Consider the following 18,561-nt stretch of genomic DNA (forward strand, 5'->3'; position numbering starts at 1 on the left):
AAACACATCTGAAGGGCACCAGCCCAGAGAAAAGATTGGTGAGTCAAGGAGAGACTGAGATGTGCAATTCTGTTTATTTTGAAAAAAAAAGGTTTTAAAAATCAGAATGAAACTTCAACCATTTCGCCCTATTTCAGTTCAGACACGGTTGCAGGTGAGGGTGACCTGCCAACCCCTTTATTCTTTCAAACCCAATAGAATGGTGCATGGAAATTATGTGCTCAGAACTCTGTTCATCAATAGGAGAAGTCTCTGAAAACTAAACAGGATAAAACCAAATTTGTAGAAGAAGAAAGATTGAGTTGAAGACATGGGCTGGGACTAGGTGGGAGCTACAGAGGACCCCCATTTCCAATTCTCCAGTGTATCCTTGTTACAGAAGCATTTGAGCAATGGCTTACAGTGCTGCCTACTGTGCTCCAGGTCATACAATACAGAATAGAACACGTGCAGCCTGCTCCGTGATCCCAGTGTATGTGGGAAAACACAGGGAGAAAGCAGAAATACATGCCGTGTTATTTCATTACCTAGAACAGTGTTTCTCAACCTTGGCAATTCGAAGATGTCTGGACTTCAACTCCTAGAATTCTGGGAGTTGAAGTCCAGACATCTTCAAGTTGCCAAGGTTGAGAAACACTGACCTAGAAGATCATGGAGATCATTCCTATGGCTACTGCTGGTAAAGAGGTTGTAAATAATTCCAGCAGCTGTACTCCACATGTGCTCCCTACCTTACGAAATTCTCCATCCTTCCCAGGCAGTGCTGAAACAATCACTCCGTACAACAGTGCTGACACTAAACCCAGAATGTGGATTCCTGCATTGAGCTATCCAAGGTCCTGACAGAGTTTTGTTCTGCCAAAGCCTGGCCAGTTAGGCCTCTCCCTCACAGGGAATACCAATTCCTATCCAGCTTCCTTGAAGTCCTTAATTGGCTTGAAATACTCTTTTCTTCAGGTTGGCTGCTGATCGCTTGGTGTTTCAACTGTCATGTTTCATTAAAGGTTATGGCATTAGTAAAATTGTTATCTAATTTACTACATAGTTCAATTTTTTTTTCAGTTTAACTCTCCCAAAAAATTGCTTGAGCCTCGTTGAGTCAAGCTCAACCTCTGGCGACAACATGAATACACAATGTTTTCTTGGCAATCATATGGAAGTTGGTTAGCACTGCCTACTTCTGAAATATCTCCATTTCTTAGTCTTGCCTACACCCCTGTGATTTCCTCATGGTCTCTCATCCAAATATTAATCCATTTCCAATATGTTTGCTTGATCCCAACATTTTGAGGTCAGCCAAAGACTAGTATAAAATTCTTTGTCTGTGTGTAGGACTCTGGGTTATAAGTGGGGAAAATAATTGTTGCATATTTTAATACATACTTGTCAAAACCACGAAGCGGCACACAAATCACAATGATTTTGGTACTACACTTTATAAAATATGTAGTTTTTATGGCCCCTGCTTTCAAATGCATCCAAAATTCATTCTGTAGGGGAAGTGGACAAAAGGGAAATTGGATTTCTATATTATCAAGATTTACTCACAAAAACCTTATGGGCACCCAGGTGTAGTTCAACAGCTGCTTAGCAAAAGGCAATCAGCGTCTGCTGGCTTTGAAAAGGCAACTTGCATTGCTGAAGCTTCTTTCCTGAAATTAAGTCTACACTGACAATCTTAGTGTTTGTGTCTATGCTGGAAAGCTTGAAGTCGAATGCCGTTTTATTAAAGCATGCTCAATATTTCTAATATCTGGGAAAACAGAGAAAGACTACATTAGGGCATGCAGCATCAGCATGCACAGAACTCCTTCCCTTGTCCACCCTGCATGCCTCAGAAAATCTTCACAAGCGTGGTTGCATAAACAGGCACAATCATGCTTGCGAAGGATAGTTACTACCCAGCTAACAAGCAGACTTTTTCCTTGTTTGCTCACTGCTCTCAAGAACCCTGAATAAAATACCCCAGTCAAGCCACAGTGCAGAATGGTAATTTCTGTGAGATATTGCTAGATTCTGTGAGAAGAGACAGGCTGCTCTGTCCCAAGGTGACCCTGGGACTGTCTTGGTCTTGCATAAAGAGAACGGCTGCTGATTGGCTCGCAAGTCTGCCGTGCATATATTCCTGTGGCATTTCCTTGAACTCATCCTGGGCTCCGGTGACGGCCAAGCTTTGAGAAAGTTATTCTGTTCTTTGCTTGCCTTGTCACCAGCTGAAAAGATAAGCAAGAGCCTTTGTTTCCAGGGACGTGCCAACAACAGACTGACAGTTAACAAGGAAGAAACCAGGAGGGTGGGTAGATGCTGTTGCACAGAGAACACATGGTTTATTTGATGAAATCAGGGAAAGATCTTGGCAACATTTCAACCTGGCGTGTTAACTGGGAAACAAGTGCTTTGGAATTTAAGTGCCCTGGATCAAAATCCAGTCTTTAAAAAAAAAAAAAAAGCTTATTTCTTTGCCAAGGTTTGTCAGCTTCAAGTGGCAAGCTCCATAGTTCAAACCAGTGAGGTTCCAGGGCATTCAGTAGACATGTGCCTTGTAAAAGGAAGTGCCAGCTCAGGACTAGCTGTTAGTACGTTCTACAGATTGAAGAGGTGAAAGTTTTCCTTGCCTGCAGCCCTGAAAGCGGGGAGGGTCAATACTGTGGTTTCTTGCCACTCTGAGCAAAGAAATGTATTAAAATGGCAGAGCAAGTCTTAAAACAAACTCACAAAAGGACAGGAAAGCCTCAATCCTGCCAAAAGAGGATAAAGCAATTCAAAGTTCGTATCTTTTCCCATGTTGCACCACTGCCTCCAGTCCTTCTTAAATTGAGCAGAGCCCCCAGGCACTACAGTGTTGTCCATCCCTATCTTAGAGTTTTTAAAAATGTTCCACGAATTTGAAGTCCTGTGAGAGGCTAAAGACTAGAAAGTAAGTTCCTTTAAACACAGCTATTTTCTATCACTAGAGGTTTCCTATTGATAGGGGGTCAGCGTTTCTTTTTACTTCTGCAGCCTGAAAAAAATTGAAAAGGTTTGTCATAGACCATGGGGAAAGGTTCCTGCGTGAATTTTGCATTATTTGTTCAATTCATACCATAATTACATTAAGATTTAGTAAAACTTCCATCCTCCATCTACATTATGAAAGGTTTTTGTATTTGAGCATACCATCATTTTAATCTGCAACCTGCTCCCTACCCACAACCTGAAATGGTGCAGCCAAGCAACACTTTTCATTTAATTCAAGTTGTTTTAAAAGCATGCAAATTGTGATCCTCATTGCTAGCAAGTACCCAGGACAAATGACAACAGGAGATGAATATTTCCAAATGAAACCTTACTTTCCTAGTTTAGTAGCTTTAGCACGAGAAATACTGAGAAAATAAAATAGGCCAAGATAAAACCGACCTAACCTGTATACGGTTTCTGTTTGGGTGGCCTGCTGATAAGGAAGCCCTTCTGACCCTTCTTTTATCTTCTGCATTTCCAAGGCGTTGTTACGACACAGATGCCTTTTTCTGCACACCCCTAGGCTAGCAAAAATCCTTTCTTCTGCAGTCGATGTCAAAGCCGGCATTTTCATAGCAGATAAAATGAAGTTCCATTAAGATAACATGACATCCAGCCTTTTGTTCTTTCTGGCCTCTAACCCGACTTAGAGACAGAGATCTCGGTTTTATGTGTAATTACTCTTACCTGTAGCTGCCCTTGAGCTCTTGGAATAGCACAACCGCTGCATCAAAATAGTCTTAAGAAAGAACTGTACTAGGTAGGAATATGGAACCATAAGGCAGCAACAGAATACCCAGGGAAAAGTCTCTTGCTCTTGCCGTACCGTCGGCTGTGTTAGGCACTCCCTGGGCCTAATTTTTCAATTCAAAGCGCTTTCGGACAAGGACTGAATAAAATACATTCCGTATTGTGTTCGGCAAATATGGCCTTCAATTCATATTCAAACAGTAGCAGATTAGGGAGTGAGGGCAAGAGAATGAGGATGACGGCAGTATTAATACCACAGCCTTAACAGTATGTAGCTGTTGGGTGTTATATAACTCGGAGCTTATCACTAGCAGCTTTAGGACTTTATCTGATCCCTGGTCTGATTTTTCATACACCATGCCATTTCTCTCTCCCCCACCTCCCCAATATATATATATATATTTCACGGGTGTAGGTATGCTGGTCTTGTTGTATTCGGGTCTTTTCCTGTGTAAGATTGAGATTGTCTTGGCAACGTTTTGGTGAGGTCTCACTCACCACTTTCAGGCTGGTGTTTTCGGCCTCACACAAACACGAAGACAGGAAAGAATCCAAAAATGAGTTATCCTGATCAAACAGAAAAACCTAGCGCCCTTACTCCTCCGACACCTGTCTTCCATGTTTACCAGTTTTGGTTTAAGAGATGTGATCCCTGCTCCCGCAGGATAGAACACCAAATAAGCCTGACTTTTTTTTTATTCATCACTCTGCAGACTCCATCGGTTCCGTGGGAATTAGTGCAAGCTCTAGTCAAAGTTAAATACATTTTTAAATAGGGGAATGAAATCTTCCAGTAACAGAACATGAAGGGGCACAATTGTGGTCTTTATGGAGTATTCTGGGAGATAGGTTCCAGATGGATGACCAGCATTTAACTGTTTACCCACAATGCAGTCTTTAGGCTGAAAAGATGTGTATCAAAAATCATAAAGAGCAGAAATTGAAGTTTATAAAAACATAATAAATATATTTCATTTTATTTTCTTACTGCAAAGCAAGGTTGAATAGGCACCTATAAAGTACATACTTAGTCAATAAATGACAAATTCTGGGAGAATTCATTCATTCAAAAAAATAACAAAAGAAAATCTGCAGTTGATTAGGGAGCGGAGGCCTCTGCCAAGTAGGCTCAGTAGAGTCCATAATTTGGTGTCTTCTCCATGTTGCCACCCTCAGCACTTCTTTTGGTTCCGATGGCTGGCTTTGGTCTGTTTCCAAGTGCGTGGCTTAATCGCCAACTGTTTTTTAAAGTCCACTAGGCAATCTTTGGCTTCAGAAATGGAAGTGAATGACTTAATAGGTGAGTCACTGCAGGGAACTTGAGGGAAGAACCTTTCTGAATTCTGGTTGCCCTCTGTTTCCTTGTCCATTTCTGTTGAGCTGGGCCTAAGAGAAAGGATATTTTAAAAAAATTAACCAGGCTTCCCTGCTGCACAGTGAACTTTTTCCATAGCTCTTTAAAGCTTTCTCACTTTCAATATTGTAATTTTTAAAAAAATATACAAATACACAAAAGAATTTGTAACTATCTAAGTCACATATTTAGTAACATCAAAACAAGAGAAACTTGACTGAGCATGTCAAAAACTGAGCAGAGATATAATCAAAGCATGGAGTCTAACTAAAGCACAATAAAATAAAATAAATGCAACAGCCCATCTAACTTCCAATAAATAAAAAGTCAACGGAGTTTCCCAGAGGAGATTTACATAATCTCATTACCATACCAGTGAATGCCTTGTTTTGTGCTCTAATCAATCCATTGACTTCCAGTGACCTAATTGAGATTAAGGCTACCAATGTAAATGCAGGAGCATGTCAATTTACAGTATATGTGGGAAAAATATTCTACTAGTTACTAATGCTAACCAATAATGTGCAGTTTTCAGCATACCAAATTTTACATATCTGATTAATGCATTCTCTACCAACTATAGTTTCTGAATAGCCTAGGCAATTCACGTAATACCTATCACTAAGCATTCCATATCCAGGCTGCAAAAATCTGACAACCATTATATGACAGTAAAAAAAGGATTAAAAAATTATGATTAAATGGCAGCAAAGGAAGTTGTTTCATATAACACTTCGCAGTTATCTAGCAGTTTTCTGGACTAAGTTGTATTTTATCAGCATATTGATAGTATGCAAACTAATAGGCCACTGTGGCTCATGTGTATTTTAAACAGAGAGCAGATCGACAGATTAAAAGTCAAGCAGTTAAGTAGAAGTATTGGTTTCTGGAATTACATCTGGGAAAGAAAAACACTATTACAAAACACTGCTCCCAGTCAAGTGGATGGTACTAGAAAAAATTTCAAGACACATTCAAAAGAATTAATGAAGAAAACCTTCCTAATAGAGGCCACCCATCGTGGTAGCCAAAGCAGTTTCAGTCCCCAAATGAGGCCTGAATACAGATTGCAAAAGATCGAGATAAGGAGCTGTTAATTTGTTTATGAGTAATAAACTTACAGCAAACTAACATATTCTTGCACTCACCATATGTTCTCCACAAGTTTAAGAAAAGAAATCTCCTATCTAATGTAATTCAGGTTTTGGTTCTAAGGAAAAAAGGAACATTATTTAACTGCATTCCAGCAGAAAGAGTAGATTTTGCCTTCAATGCTAAAAACTAGCTTCCTATGGAATTTCTTCATTTTATTTAGCTTTTCCACTTTGTTGAAAAAACAGCACTGGAAATGAGTGACAAGGAGCCTTTCTACAGCCGGTTTAACTTCTGAAGGAGCCTATAATACAGAAAAAGAGCACTAACTAACCTTGAGTCTTCTCTTCTGGATGGTGGAGCAGCCATCTCTACATCTGGAATATAATACACCACAGGATCTTAATTACTTCAGCAGGTTGATGACAGCCTCTGTTTCGAGATCAACAAGACTCATCCAGTGGACAAACAGAGAAACTGCAACATCTGGTAGTAAACAGATTCTAAACAATACCTTCCTTTCCAGCTTGGTAAGTGATATGGGGCAATTTATGCATTATTTGGAGTTGCAGGCTTCTCTAATGCATACCTTTATAGGACACAAGGAAAAGGAGCACAAAGGACTTCTCTTGTCTTATTGTAAAATACACACAAATCACATAATATTATCACACTGAAACTCCCAGGGATTATTCCCGTCTTCATTAAAGTCAAGAGAAATCCTGACATACAAATGCTTAACTTAGAACTGATATACATGCAATGGGAAGAAACACAAAGATTATCCATTTGCAATGGGCCAGGAGGTGTACTGTATTGTTTGAGGACAAGCCTTTTTCTATGACTCAACCTAAACTGTGTCAATACAGGAATGCTGACTGGGGTGCTAACTTTCCTACCTGCAGTCTTGTTTTCAGATTGTTCTAGCATACGCAGTAATCCGCCTTCACACCTTCCCTTCTCCTAGAACAAAGTAAGAGAACATCCCCATTAGGTCTTGCACAAGAAGGCTTTTGCCAAAGTAGCTCATAAGAACCTGGAGACAGAAGCAAAACTCTGGACATCTTGCAGCTGCCAGAACAAAGACCAGTTTTCTCATCACTACCCCAAGATTTCTTTTTCATTTTATCTTCATTTTATCATATCTGCCCTTTAGCAGATGTTGATCTAGTGAGATGGCTCCAGATCCCGTGCCCCCACAATACAAAGCCACCTATGTTTCACCACTATACTCTCATGCTTATCTACATTTATGTAAATGAGCAACCAACCAACCAACAGCCAGATTTTTGCTAGAGCTAGATGGCAAAAGTTCCCTGTCACAAAAAGGCAATCCTCCTTTCCTCTGTCCTTCTCCCTAGCAACACGCAGTAATCATGAGAGAAGTGATGTGAAGAATTGTTAAGCATGATGACAACACAGCAGGTATTTTACCGCGTTAGATGTTCTGCAGAAAAGGAGGAAACAGGAGTGTAGTTTGGGCAGCAACTATAAAAATATCCTCCTAGCCTCGGAATCCAATATAGCCTCGGAACAGCACTTTTCTGTTGTCTTTTTTGCCTAGCCAAGTATCCTCCATTATTAATTGCATGTTCTTTTCGTTGATTCAATTACCTTCCAAATGCTATAAAGTTTTCAGATAGAATTAAAACAAACTTAATTCCGAAGGTTCCCTTCTGGAAATATGGTTTTGCATTTGTTGTTATATATTTCAAAGAGTTCTGGGCAGGCATCCCTGCAGCTGTCCCCAGGGACCAGGGCCAAGATAAGCAAAAAGAAGAAAAGGATGCTCTCTTATTCAGAGCATCTGGGGTCAAAATTTACAATGCTCAAATAAGGAGCAGCAGAAATCATTTGTGTTGATTCTGAAAAGCAACAGGGAGGACCTGGGCCTTGGGTGCCAAAAAGGCACGCTAACATTTCTGCTGATTGTTTTAAACATCAGCCAAGTTCTTTGGTGGAGAAGTAAAAAAAAAAGGAATTCTGAACCAAAGCTAGTGACATGAACGGAAGCTTCCCATTGAGCAAGAAACTGCAGAATGTTTGGCTGTGTCCCAGCTAAACTCATCAACAGGCAGTCTTGTCATTTGCATATAAATTCCTGAGGGGCCGAGGCCTGTGATGGATTTAAGGGATTACATAAAACAGAGACATCATGTTGCATCTTCCTGCTGAGAAATCACATTGCCTTAGCATTCACACTGCTCTATGGATTAAAATCTTACCATCAGAAATAAATCAGCACAAAAGCTACATACAGGCCTTTGTTGCACAAGATGGGTAATGCATGTAAGGCAGCAACCACACAACTTAGAGAGGGGATGAGGACCAGGACCTGATGCCCGTCTGCCATGCCCGGGGTTAAACAATATGGGAATTGAATGGATGAATTGCATGAATTAATCGGCTGGACGAATTTGACACCTTCATCATAGATTAAGGTTGGCAATAGCTGAAGGAAGGAAACATAGCTGAAACCTAGGGGCTATTAGCCGGCAAGGGCTTAGCAAAGGATTCAGAATCAGTGACTGTACGCAGTGATGTCTATGTTTTACAGATAACTATTTGCATTTTTTCCCCTAATGGTGATCAACTTTACACTCTTTCATTCCTCCTCCTGCGGTATTTGAACAGATCTTCAGACAGACCCTATTTTAAGCAGTAGATGTAAGGCAAATGTACACTTACTTTTTGAAATAGTGCATGTCTTTCTCAGGTATGGTTTGCCTTTCCACGAATATGGGTTTTTTTTTGCAAATAATTTATTTTCAAGTAAGCTGGCTCTAGTTTTACCAGATAGATGTGTTCTTTCCTTCCTCTGCAGTACTCATATTCAGCTTTGACTTATCCGCTACGACTTTCCGTGTCTCCAAATCCAGCTGTCTTCAATCACTCCCATGGGTGAGTCTTATTCCCTTCCTCTCTTTTATACGATTTTTTAAAAAACCAAATATTTTTGCCTCCCCTTCTTTTATGCCTTTTATTTTACATTTATTTCAGTAGCGTCTAGCGGCTCACTTACAGTACATGCATTAGGCTCCCTACAAATTCATTATCTCTGCTAGTGCTTCCTTATCAACTGCACTGGTATGCCTGACATAGCATGAAATGCAAAGAGTTACTATAGTGTTTGGAAAGAGTTGGAAGTAAACCAAAGGAAAAGAATTAGCACAGACTTTGTCTTACTACCTGTTGGCAACCAGTAAAGCTCAATTCTGCACTCTGGTGTGACAATAATATGATAGGCAGAGGTCACTTTTGTTCGAGATAACAATTCTGAGCAGGAGAATATCATTAGACATTACGAAAACATTTGCATTTACCAATTATGTCCTTTCTGGCCATAAAGGATGATAAACAGAAAAATAATATTGTAAAATAGTAAGTGAATCATTGTACACATAGAATAGAAAGCATCAATTCAGGTGAACATACAAACAATGGATGGCCATGTGAATAGCCAAGTATTCCACAAAAATGTTTCTCAAAAGAATCACCTACCTGGAGAATAAAAAAAATAATTAAAATCAAACATCATTCATCTCACTCAAAAACACCCCACAATGGCTGCAATGCATCTCTCAGAGGTGGAGAGAATATTGTGCTCCAGCATTTAGATATAGGGCAGCGATGGCGAACCTTTTTTGGCTCGCGTGACACAAGTGGGGGGAGCGCGGGGGGGGGTCGTGTGTGGGCATGCCACACCCATAATGCAACGCGCCCCCAGTGCTCATGCACGCACAACGCGCCCATTTTTGCATGATTTTTTCGCCTTCCCCAGGCTCCAGAGGCTTTATAGGAGCCTGGGGAGGGCGAAAAGAGCCTCCCCCGCCCCCCCGGAGGCTTCAGGGAACGTCCGGAGGCTTCCCTGAAGCCTTCGGAACACTTAAAACCTCCCCGCCCCCCCCCCCCCCCCGGAGGTTTCAGGGAACGTCCGGAGGCTTCCCTGAAGCCTTCGGAACACTTAAAACCTCCCCGCCACCCCCGGAGGTTTCAGGGAACGTCCGGAGGCTTCCCTGAAGCCTTCGGAACACTTAAAACCTCCCGCCACCCCCGGAGGCTTCAGGGAACGTCCGGAGGCTTCCCTGAAGCCTTCGGAACACTTAAAACCAACCTCCGAGCAACCCGGACTTCCGGGTTGCTCTGAAGGCTTCAGGGAAGCCTCGGGACGGTCCCTGAACAGGCACGAGACGTGCGTCTCCATCGCCCGGATCGCCTCCACCGCCCGGCGCCTCAGGCTTGGCGTCCTTGCGCCCGGCCTTCACATCGCTGCCGCCACCGCCGCTAGGACGGGGTCGGCCGAAGGGAAGTCCGTCAGGCTTCAGCTGCGCCGCCCTCGCCTTCTCCACCTCCTCCTCTAGCCGCGCCATCGCAAGGATTAAGGCGAAAGGGGGCGGGGGCGGGGAAAGCGAAGGGGGCTTTGCATGATTTTTTCGCCTTCCCCAGGCTCCAGAGGCTTTATAGGAGCCTGGGGAGGGCGAAAAGAGCCTCCCCCGCCCCCCCGGAGGCTTCACGGAACGCTCGAATGCGGCGCCGGGGCCCGGCAGGCAGCGAACGAGTCGGAGCCTGCCGACTGGAGGAAGAGGGTGAGAGGGGGGTCCTGTGAACGGTGGCAGCAGCGGCGACAATAGTCGCAACTCGGCTGCCTGCCGCCTTTCCCCTCCTTTGTCTCCCAGCCGGGGCGGCCAGCCGGCAAGTTACGACTATTGTCGCCGCTGCTGCCCCCGTTCACAGGACCCGCCTCTCACCCTCTTCCTCCAGTCGGCAGGCACCGACTCGTTCGCTGCCTGCCGGGCCCCGGCGCCGCGTTCGAGCCGGTGGGGGAAAGGAGGAGGAGAAGGAGGACAACAAAGCCCCCTTCGCTTTCCCCACCCCCGCCCCCTTTCGCCTTAATCCTTGCGATGGCGCGGCTAGAGGAGGAGGAGGCGAGGGCGGCGTCCTAGCGGCGGTGGCGGCAGCGATGTGAAGGCCGGGCGCAAGGACGCCGAGCCTGAGGCGCCGCGCAGTGGAGGCGATCCGGGCCCGGGCGATGGAAACGCACGTCTCGTGCCTGTTCAGGGACCGTCCCGAGGCTTCCCTGAAGCCTTCAGAGCGCTTAAAACGACCCTCCGAGCAACCCGGAAGTCACTTCCGGGTTGCTCGGAGGTTGGTTTTAAGTGTTCCGAAGGCTTCAGGGAAGCCTCGGGACGTTCACTGAAGCCTCCGGGGGGGCGGGGGGGGGGCTCTTTTCGCCATCCCCAGGCTCCTATAAAGCCTCTGGAGCCTGGGGAAGGCGAAAAATAGCTTTTAAAAAGGTGAACTCAGCTGGCCAGCGCGCGCACGCGCGCTGGCCAGCTGACAGGGCAGCGCCTCGTGTGCCCTGACAAATGGCTCTGCGTGCCACTTGTGGCACGCGTGCCATAGGTTCGCCATCACGGATATAGGGGAATGGAAAACTGAAGGGGAAGCAGGTACATGTTTTGCACAGATTGTGAAATTAAACGGAGCTACAAGGATGGGAAGAACAGCAAAAGCTACACACTTTAATCTCGTAAGCATTTCAAAGTGGCTTTGATTAAAACATCACATTAAAAAGTATTTATAAATAAATACATGCATGTTCCACGCAAACTACAAATTTGTTACGGTGAGCCACTGGCCTCTTGCTGTTCAGAGACTGCCACTGACTGGTAAACCAAATTCTTGTATAGGTTTATGGAGATTCAAGGTAAGTGTAGATATAGATTTAATCTTTGACAAATGTTTTTTTACAACCAATAAGGAGTATTCTGGAATCTGGGAGTCCCTGTATCCAGAAAGAGGACACTTTGTAATGCAGAACATTTAGCTTTGAAAATTCCAAACAAGACGACTGCTATTCTAAGAGTTTGACACCGCATTACACTTTGAATAGGAAGCATTGTAAACATGCCAATTATCAGCATTCTTGTGAATGTTGCTGTTCCTGAAGACATGCTGTTTGTGACTCCAAGGCCACTAATACAGCAAAGGTTACAACTCTGGGAGGCTTTCCTTCCTCATTCAGTCTGTTGGTTGGCTTTTCCCCCCTTATGCCTGCCCTCCTTCTGAACACTGATCATGGTGGATGGAACTGATGGGATTTGGAATCAACCGACATCCAGAGGCCTTGTGGGCTGATATTCTGGTTAGAGATGTAATCCCATCATTGTAAAATCAAGTTGAAGAGGATCAAACGGTCAGAGTATATCATTTCACTGCAGCTGAGCTTATTTATGGGGCTGGAGAATCCGGCAGACCCAATCTCTCTTCAGAAAAAGATATAAACAAAGACAAAAGTAGACCTGCTGGTCTATCCCTGCAAATGTGAACCAAGAATACAGATCCTTACTTTGGCATGGCGCGGCCTCCTGTGGCCCTGGGTTCCACCAACACTCCGGCTATAAAGACAGCCATCAACATGGCTCTGATACTCTTTCCTTAGCACTAGAGATTTACAAAGATAACACTTCTCATACCTGCCAAATAAGGAAGGAAGGGATTGTATTAGAATTCACTCTTTCTCATTTGTGCTGCTTCTAGCTGTTCTGCTGGTAAGACTTGTCAAAAGAGCAGGATCTGCACAGTGATGTGACCAATACTACAAAACTGACTTGTTGGCCATCAAAAAGGACAGAATGATTAGCAGTTTTCTTCCAAGTGCTTTCCTGGGTGCTGCTACTGCAGCAAAGGGATGTAATGAAATCAGCTCCTCTAGCTATCTCAAACAATACTGATTTTCTTTCAGAACCTGTCAACACAGTTGAATGAAGTATCTGCTTTTGCAAAATTGGAGTTATGTTGTGCCCCAAAAAGCAAATCAAGTGTATTAAGTCAGAGACATGTTTTACTCAGTCTAAATGAAGTCATCTAACTAATAAATCTGCCAGGGCACTATTGCCTTTTTAAAGCACGCAGTACTGATGAGGATGCATTGAGCATTTAGTGCTGAAGAATATAGTAAAACACCACCGGCTACCAGCTCTCAGATCACTCCAACTAGCTCAACTGTGTCCCATAATTCCCCTGCTAACCATCCAAGAAACAAATCTGCACCCCCCCCCCCGGCCCTTGGCACGTGAAGGAAGAAATGGAACTGGAGGCAGCTACTTAATTGATGATCTGGAACTAGAGAAATCCAGTGAAATTCGCTGCACTACGGTATCTGGAATGTGTCTGAGGAGCGCCCTTGATGCTAAATCCTGCAGTACTTTTCCATATTTTCTTTCCAGTCCCTGCTGATTACCAAGATAATGTGTCTAAACAGAAGCTGCCCTCTCTATAATTAGCCTAATTCTATTAGTTATGTTGCCATCCAGTGTTTGTAGCAGCAACATTATTTTCAGGCAGGGTTTTTACTATCAGGCTCTTTCTTAAGATTTTGTGTGGGTGAACAGGTGGGAGGAGGACAGCAGAAAGGAAGATTAAACAAAACCGGTTCCATTTGAATTTCTTAATTTCATTAACAGTGTAACCACAGGTAGGCACCAGACATATGCTAACCTTCTCCATCATAGCTTTGTTCTGATAGAAGCATATAGATATGCACACCAATTCATCTACGGTACTTTTCCAACCAATGCTGCTCTTAGAGCACGGTTTAACTGCCTTGATATTTATTGCCTCTATCAAACTCTGTGATTTTGTCCTAGGACCCAAAATACATTTAAGAAGAACATGGTACTAGTGCAACAGAAATTTGCTTGTGCTCTCTGTTTGGCTTGCTAACCACAGTTTTAAAATCTCCCTTTCTTCTTCTTTTTTTAAATGCTCGGGGGACTTGCATGTTTCCACGATGCTGAAACACCATCACTGCGGGAATATATAATTTCCTCTAACATTGAAAACAGCTGTGAGACGGATACAACAGGTACATTTGTTACCATTTGGAATGGCAAGCAGAGCCTTAAAGGCACCCAAATTCACATGAAATATGGTATCATAATAGGCCAGACTGGCATTTGTGCTTGAATATTAGCTCTATTTCTTACCTTTATCTTTATATCATTACATTTGTGCAGTCTGAATTATGCAGACACAATCAGTTCACAGAATATTGCTATATTTACATGCCAGTTCTTGCAGATTCCATAACTAGATTATTAAAGCTGGAAATCCACCATTGCCATTGTTATTAGAGTTTTATAAGTATTGCTTCCATCATATTATGGGCTTAATAATGAAACTGAAAGGGGAGAGGACAAAGAATGTGTTTAACTAGTAGCACGTCAACGTTTCCCAGGTGAGTGTTTCTCAATCTCATCCACTTTAAGGTGTGTGGATTTTAATTCCCAGAATCCCCCAGTCAGTATGGATTGGTCTATGCATTTTAAAGTGGATGAGACTGAGAAGATCAACTGGGCAGACAATGCTGAATTAAGCATTCCAAAAAGAATGTGAAATCTAGGCAAACCCCCACTAGAAGCGAAGGTAAAAATAGGTTAGACTAAGGTGGTCTTTCCTATTATAAGATGCTTCCTAGTCACAGGATGATGAGTGAATAATGTCAAAGATTCGGAGTTTTATGTAATAGAACTGTCTACCAGGGCTTCAACTGAAAATTGTCAAAATGGACTATATGGAGCATACCTACTTACTTGTCAATATCTACAGATTTGCAGGCTTTTTTGCAGCTGGCAAGCTTGCTCTTGGCTTCTCTCTGTCGTCGGGTCATTACTTGAAAACAAAAAGAGAATAGTTGTTCTATCTGTCTTCTTGAAGATCTCAAGAAGTGTCAAGTGTCAGAACAAAACGCCCAATATATGTTTTAGAAAATAATTTCAAAGCTTCTTGCCAAGTAGGACCAGTTTGCTTGGGGCATCACAATGCAAACAGCAAGGTCTAATTTATAATGGTGTGATATTTCTCACTATGTAAACTAAAGTTTTAAAGCCTTCATCCAGAAGGCCATTACAATGCACTAAGACAGAAGTGTTGACTTAAACTGTGTATGAAGTATTTTGCACCAATAATCTAAATTATTTCATTTCTTCATTCACATGAGAACTCTTAACAACCTAACAAATAAAGGCACCTATATGATACTTAGTAGAAAGTTCCATTTGCTTAACATTAAACAAATATGAAAGACTTGGAAACCAAGTCTGACAATGCTGCATGTAGCATTCAAAAGATCTGCTTTCTAGTATTGTTTTTCAAATCCAAAGTACACGTGAGACCTCTTAGACTCAGTTAAGAGTTGGATAAATGAATGATCTCAATGAATTAAGGTGAAAAGTATTTCAATGGGTTTGATTATAAGATACATTTATGTGTTTACTAGGGAATGAAGAAAGGGTTAAAAAGCAGAATAAGTAGTAATCTGTATTTTCAATGTGGCATTCATATCTGCATACTTTCATTAAGGTACAAAATTGGTTTTTAAGAAAGTCCTGGATTTGGGCAGATTATGAAAAGGGGTTTTGACAAGAACCAGAGAAGTAAGCGGTAGGACTGAACGGGGGCAAAAAGGAAGAGAAACCTAATTCACAAATTATACAATTTTTTTTTTTTTTTGCAGAAAATACAATCTGATCACATAACCAGGATGATGCTTGGTAAAAGGGTAAGAAAGGCTAACGGACAAATTTCACCCTATTCTAGTATAATCATATATGCAGCAGTAATTCTTTACACCAGATTTAATCAGTATAACAATGAAATCAGGGCAAACTCAATCAGAGGCCGCAGCCTTTCTTGTTAGCCATTTATGAACATGATTTTAAAATGTTTGCTTCATACAATTGAATTCCTTTCCATTTCTGCTGACAAACCACCAGCTATGCTGCTTGGGGAACATATCAGATATCCTAAGCCATTTCCACCAGGGGGCTAGAGTTTCTAATATAGAACAGATGCTGCTTTAAGCACTGTTGGGCTATCCAATGGAGGGGGCAGTGTATCAGAACATTTTTACAGCTTTGTATCAGATCTTCCTGTGCTCAATGCTCTCATTAGGAGAAAGGTTTGAATTTGTGTTATAGGCGCTATAAAACTGTTACTGTTTGCTCAACATCTGTTGTAAAGTAGGTGCACCTACAGAGATCAAAATGGAAAGATGTATTATCAGTGCCAGCAACTTCTGGGCTTTGACGCATTCATTTTGGCTCCTTGGCACCTCTGTTTTTGCTCTCATGATAATTATCATCACAGATTAGTTCAAATAACAGACCACATTTAATGGTTGCATTTCCCCTCCTTACGTGATGCAATGACCAGTGTGAAGTCTATGTGTTCTCTGGGTTAAAGGTTATACTTGCGGACACTTCTGAGCTACTCACTTGCAAGGAAAAAGTTGGTGATGGACATTCACAAATTCATAAAAGGCTGGCTCCTTAAAAGGGGACAACTCCTCTCTTCCGCAAACCTAGCCTGGATCTGGGTATGAGTAGTTTCTATACTTGACTGTTAATCCCCAAGTCACTTGACACTCCCAAAGGCTTTTTAACAAGCTAGTCAGAAGCAAAAGGAAAGCAGTTCTCTGAGCCGGTGCATAGTTGTTAATATTCCTATAACAGTCTCTTGTGCACAGCTCAGGTGTTAATCAGTGCTATTTTTTTCCAGCAGAATAGAACACATCTGACACAATACAGCTGCTAGAAACCTCTGGGACCACTATGTAAGAAATGCCAGGAAAGACCTACGGTTGTACTGCCAACACAAGCAGCAGAGAGATGGCATCGCCAGCAGCCTTTGCCTTTCATAGTTGAGTTGACCTGGTCCATACCAAAACACCAAAGTCTACAAAACCATGGTGGGTTATGCCAGCGAGCTCAATTTAGAATAAGATTCCAAAGGAAAAACAGTTACAAGATAAATCTCCACCTAACAGCAAGAGAGAAAATGTGCTTCTCAACCCTTGGTACAGAATAAGCACAGCATCTTCTCTCTCGACATGCTGGGCTAAGTCAAACATGTTCACAATGTTCACTGTAGTCACATTAAAAGTTGATCAGTCTTCAGTTTTCTTCTCGTCAGTACAAATCGTGCCACAGCTCTCTCGATTCCTCTGAATATAAAATAACCTCCCTTGGGTGGTTTTCAGATTGACTAAACTTTTCCATCCATGCTGAGACGGTCTGGAAGCTAATGGCAGCACTTCGTCATTTAAATACTCCTGGAGGACCCATAAGGGTCCCCTACAGGTGTTTTGAATAATTTGGTACATTCCTAGCAATTTCTCCTCTAATTTTTTTGTGCATTCATTTTGAGTTTTTCTGGTTCACCAAAACTTTGGAATAAGCTTTTCCGAATTATTTCCTGGTCCACAGGAAGAAAGGATAGATTTTCTAATATGACTTCAGGCACAATCTTAATGACTTCCTTACTGTTTCAAGTAACATAAATGTACATGTTCAAAGCACCATTTATCTCAGAATTTATCTAATGTACTTTATTTTGAGGGGATAGAAATAAGGAAGAACATCCAATGAACAAAGGGACTCAGTTTCAGTTTAATCTCAGAACCACTGTACAAAAAGTTTCGGAGCTCCTGGAATACGGGGGAACTGCCAGAGGAAAAGAGCTGATGTGGTTCCAATCTTCAAAAGAGGGAGGGGGGGGGCGAGTACATCCAGGAAACTATATAGACCAGTCAGTTTGTCACCAATACCTGGGAAAATTCTGGAAAAGATAATCAAGCAGTGGATTTGTGAGCACCTAGAAATGAGCAAGGCAATTACTAGAAGCCAGCATGGGATTGTTAAAACAGGTCCTGCCAGACAAACCTTATTGCCTTCTTTGACAAAGTGACTAAAAGTAAACCTCAGCCTATTCTTGATATGACAGAACAATGTGGAACAGACATTACCACCAACAGATGGATTTCCAATTGGATGACCAACCAAACTCGGCATGTCATCCTCGATGGAAATCCATCTACATCGAGGGAAGCATGCAGTGAGGTACCTCAAGATCGTGTCCTGGGTCTAATGCTCTTCAGCATCATAAATTATCTAGATGAGGGAGTAGAAGGGGAGCTGATCATATTTGCAGATAACACCAAGCTGTGGAGAATTGCTAACACTTTAGAAGTAGACTCAAGATTCAGAAAGAGCTTGACGTACTTGCACAGTGGGCCCTAGCCAGCAAAGAAGAGGGAGTTGATTTATAATCTAAAGCACCCAAGGAAGCTCATTAAAGAGAGATTCAACCTTTCTAAGTAGAAATTTCCTGACAGTGAGAACAATTAGTAAGTGGAACGGCTTGCCTCCTGAAGTTGTGGGTGTTCCATCACTGGAAGTTTTCAAGAAAAGATTGGACAATCATTTGTCCAGAATGATATAAGTCTACTGATCTAGTAGAGGGTTGCACTAGAAAACCTCCAAGGTTCCTTCTGATCCTATGATTCTATAATTCCACACCGTGGCTAT

At 42.3% G+C, this 18,561-nt stretch overlaps 1 protein-coding gene across 4 annotated transcripts in view; it reads right to left on the reverse strand.

Annotated features, from left to right (window-relative positions):
* Positions 1–4,687: 4,687 nt before the first annotated feature.
* UIMC1 (ubiquitin interaction motif containing 1) overlaps positions 4,688–18,561 on the reverse strand; it is a 103,617-nt gene continuing 89,743 nt past the window's right edge. For 3 of the 4 annotated variants that reach the window (XM_081949317.1, XM_081949316.1, XM_081949318.1), the window contains 5 exons: positions 14,788–14,866; positions 12,543–12,669; positions 7,093–7,156; positions 6,528–6,570; positions 4,688–5,133 (listed from right to left, as the gene is read on the reverse strand). In XM_081949317.1, coding sequence (XP_081805443.1) covers positions 4,920–5,133; positions 6,528–6,570; positions 7,093–7,156; positions 12,543–12,669; positions 14,788–14,866 — 527 coding nt within the window. In that variant the 3' untranslated portion in view covers positions 4,688–4,919. Of the gene's footprint in view, positions 5,134–6,527; positions 6,571–7,092; positions 7,157–12,542; positions 12,670–14,787; positions 14,867–18,561 lie in introns of those variants that run through there. The other variant, XR_014175086.1, reaches the window with a different exon arrangement.

Source organism: Natrix helvetica (genome assembly GCF_964273705.1).
Source record: "Natrix helvetica genome assembly, chromosome: 1".
NCBI lineage: Eukaryota > Metazoa > Chordata > Lepidosauria > Squamata > Natricidae > Natrix > Natrix helvetica.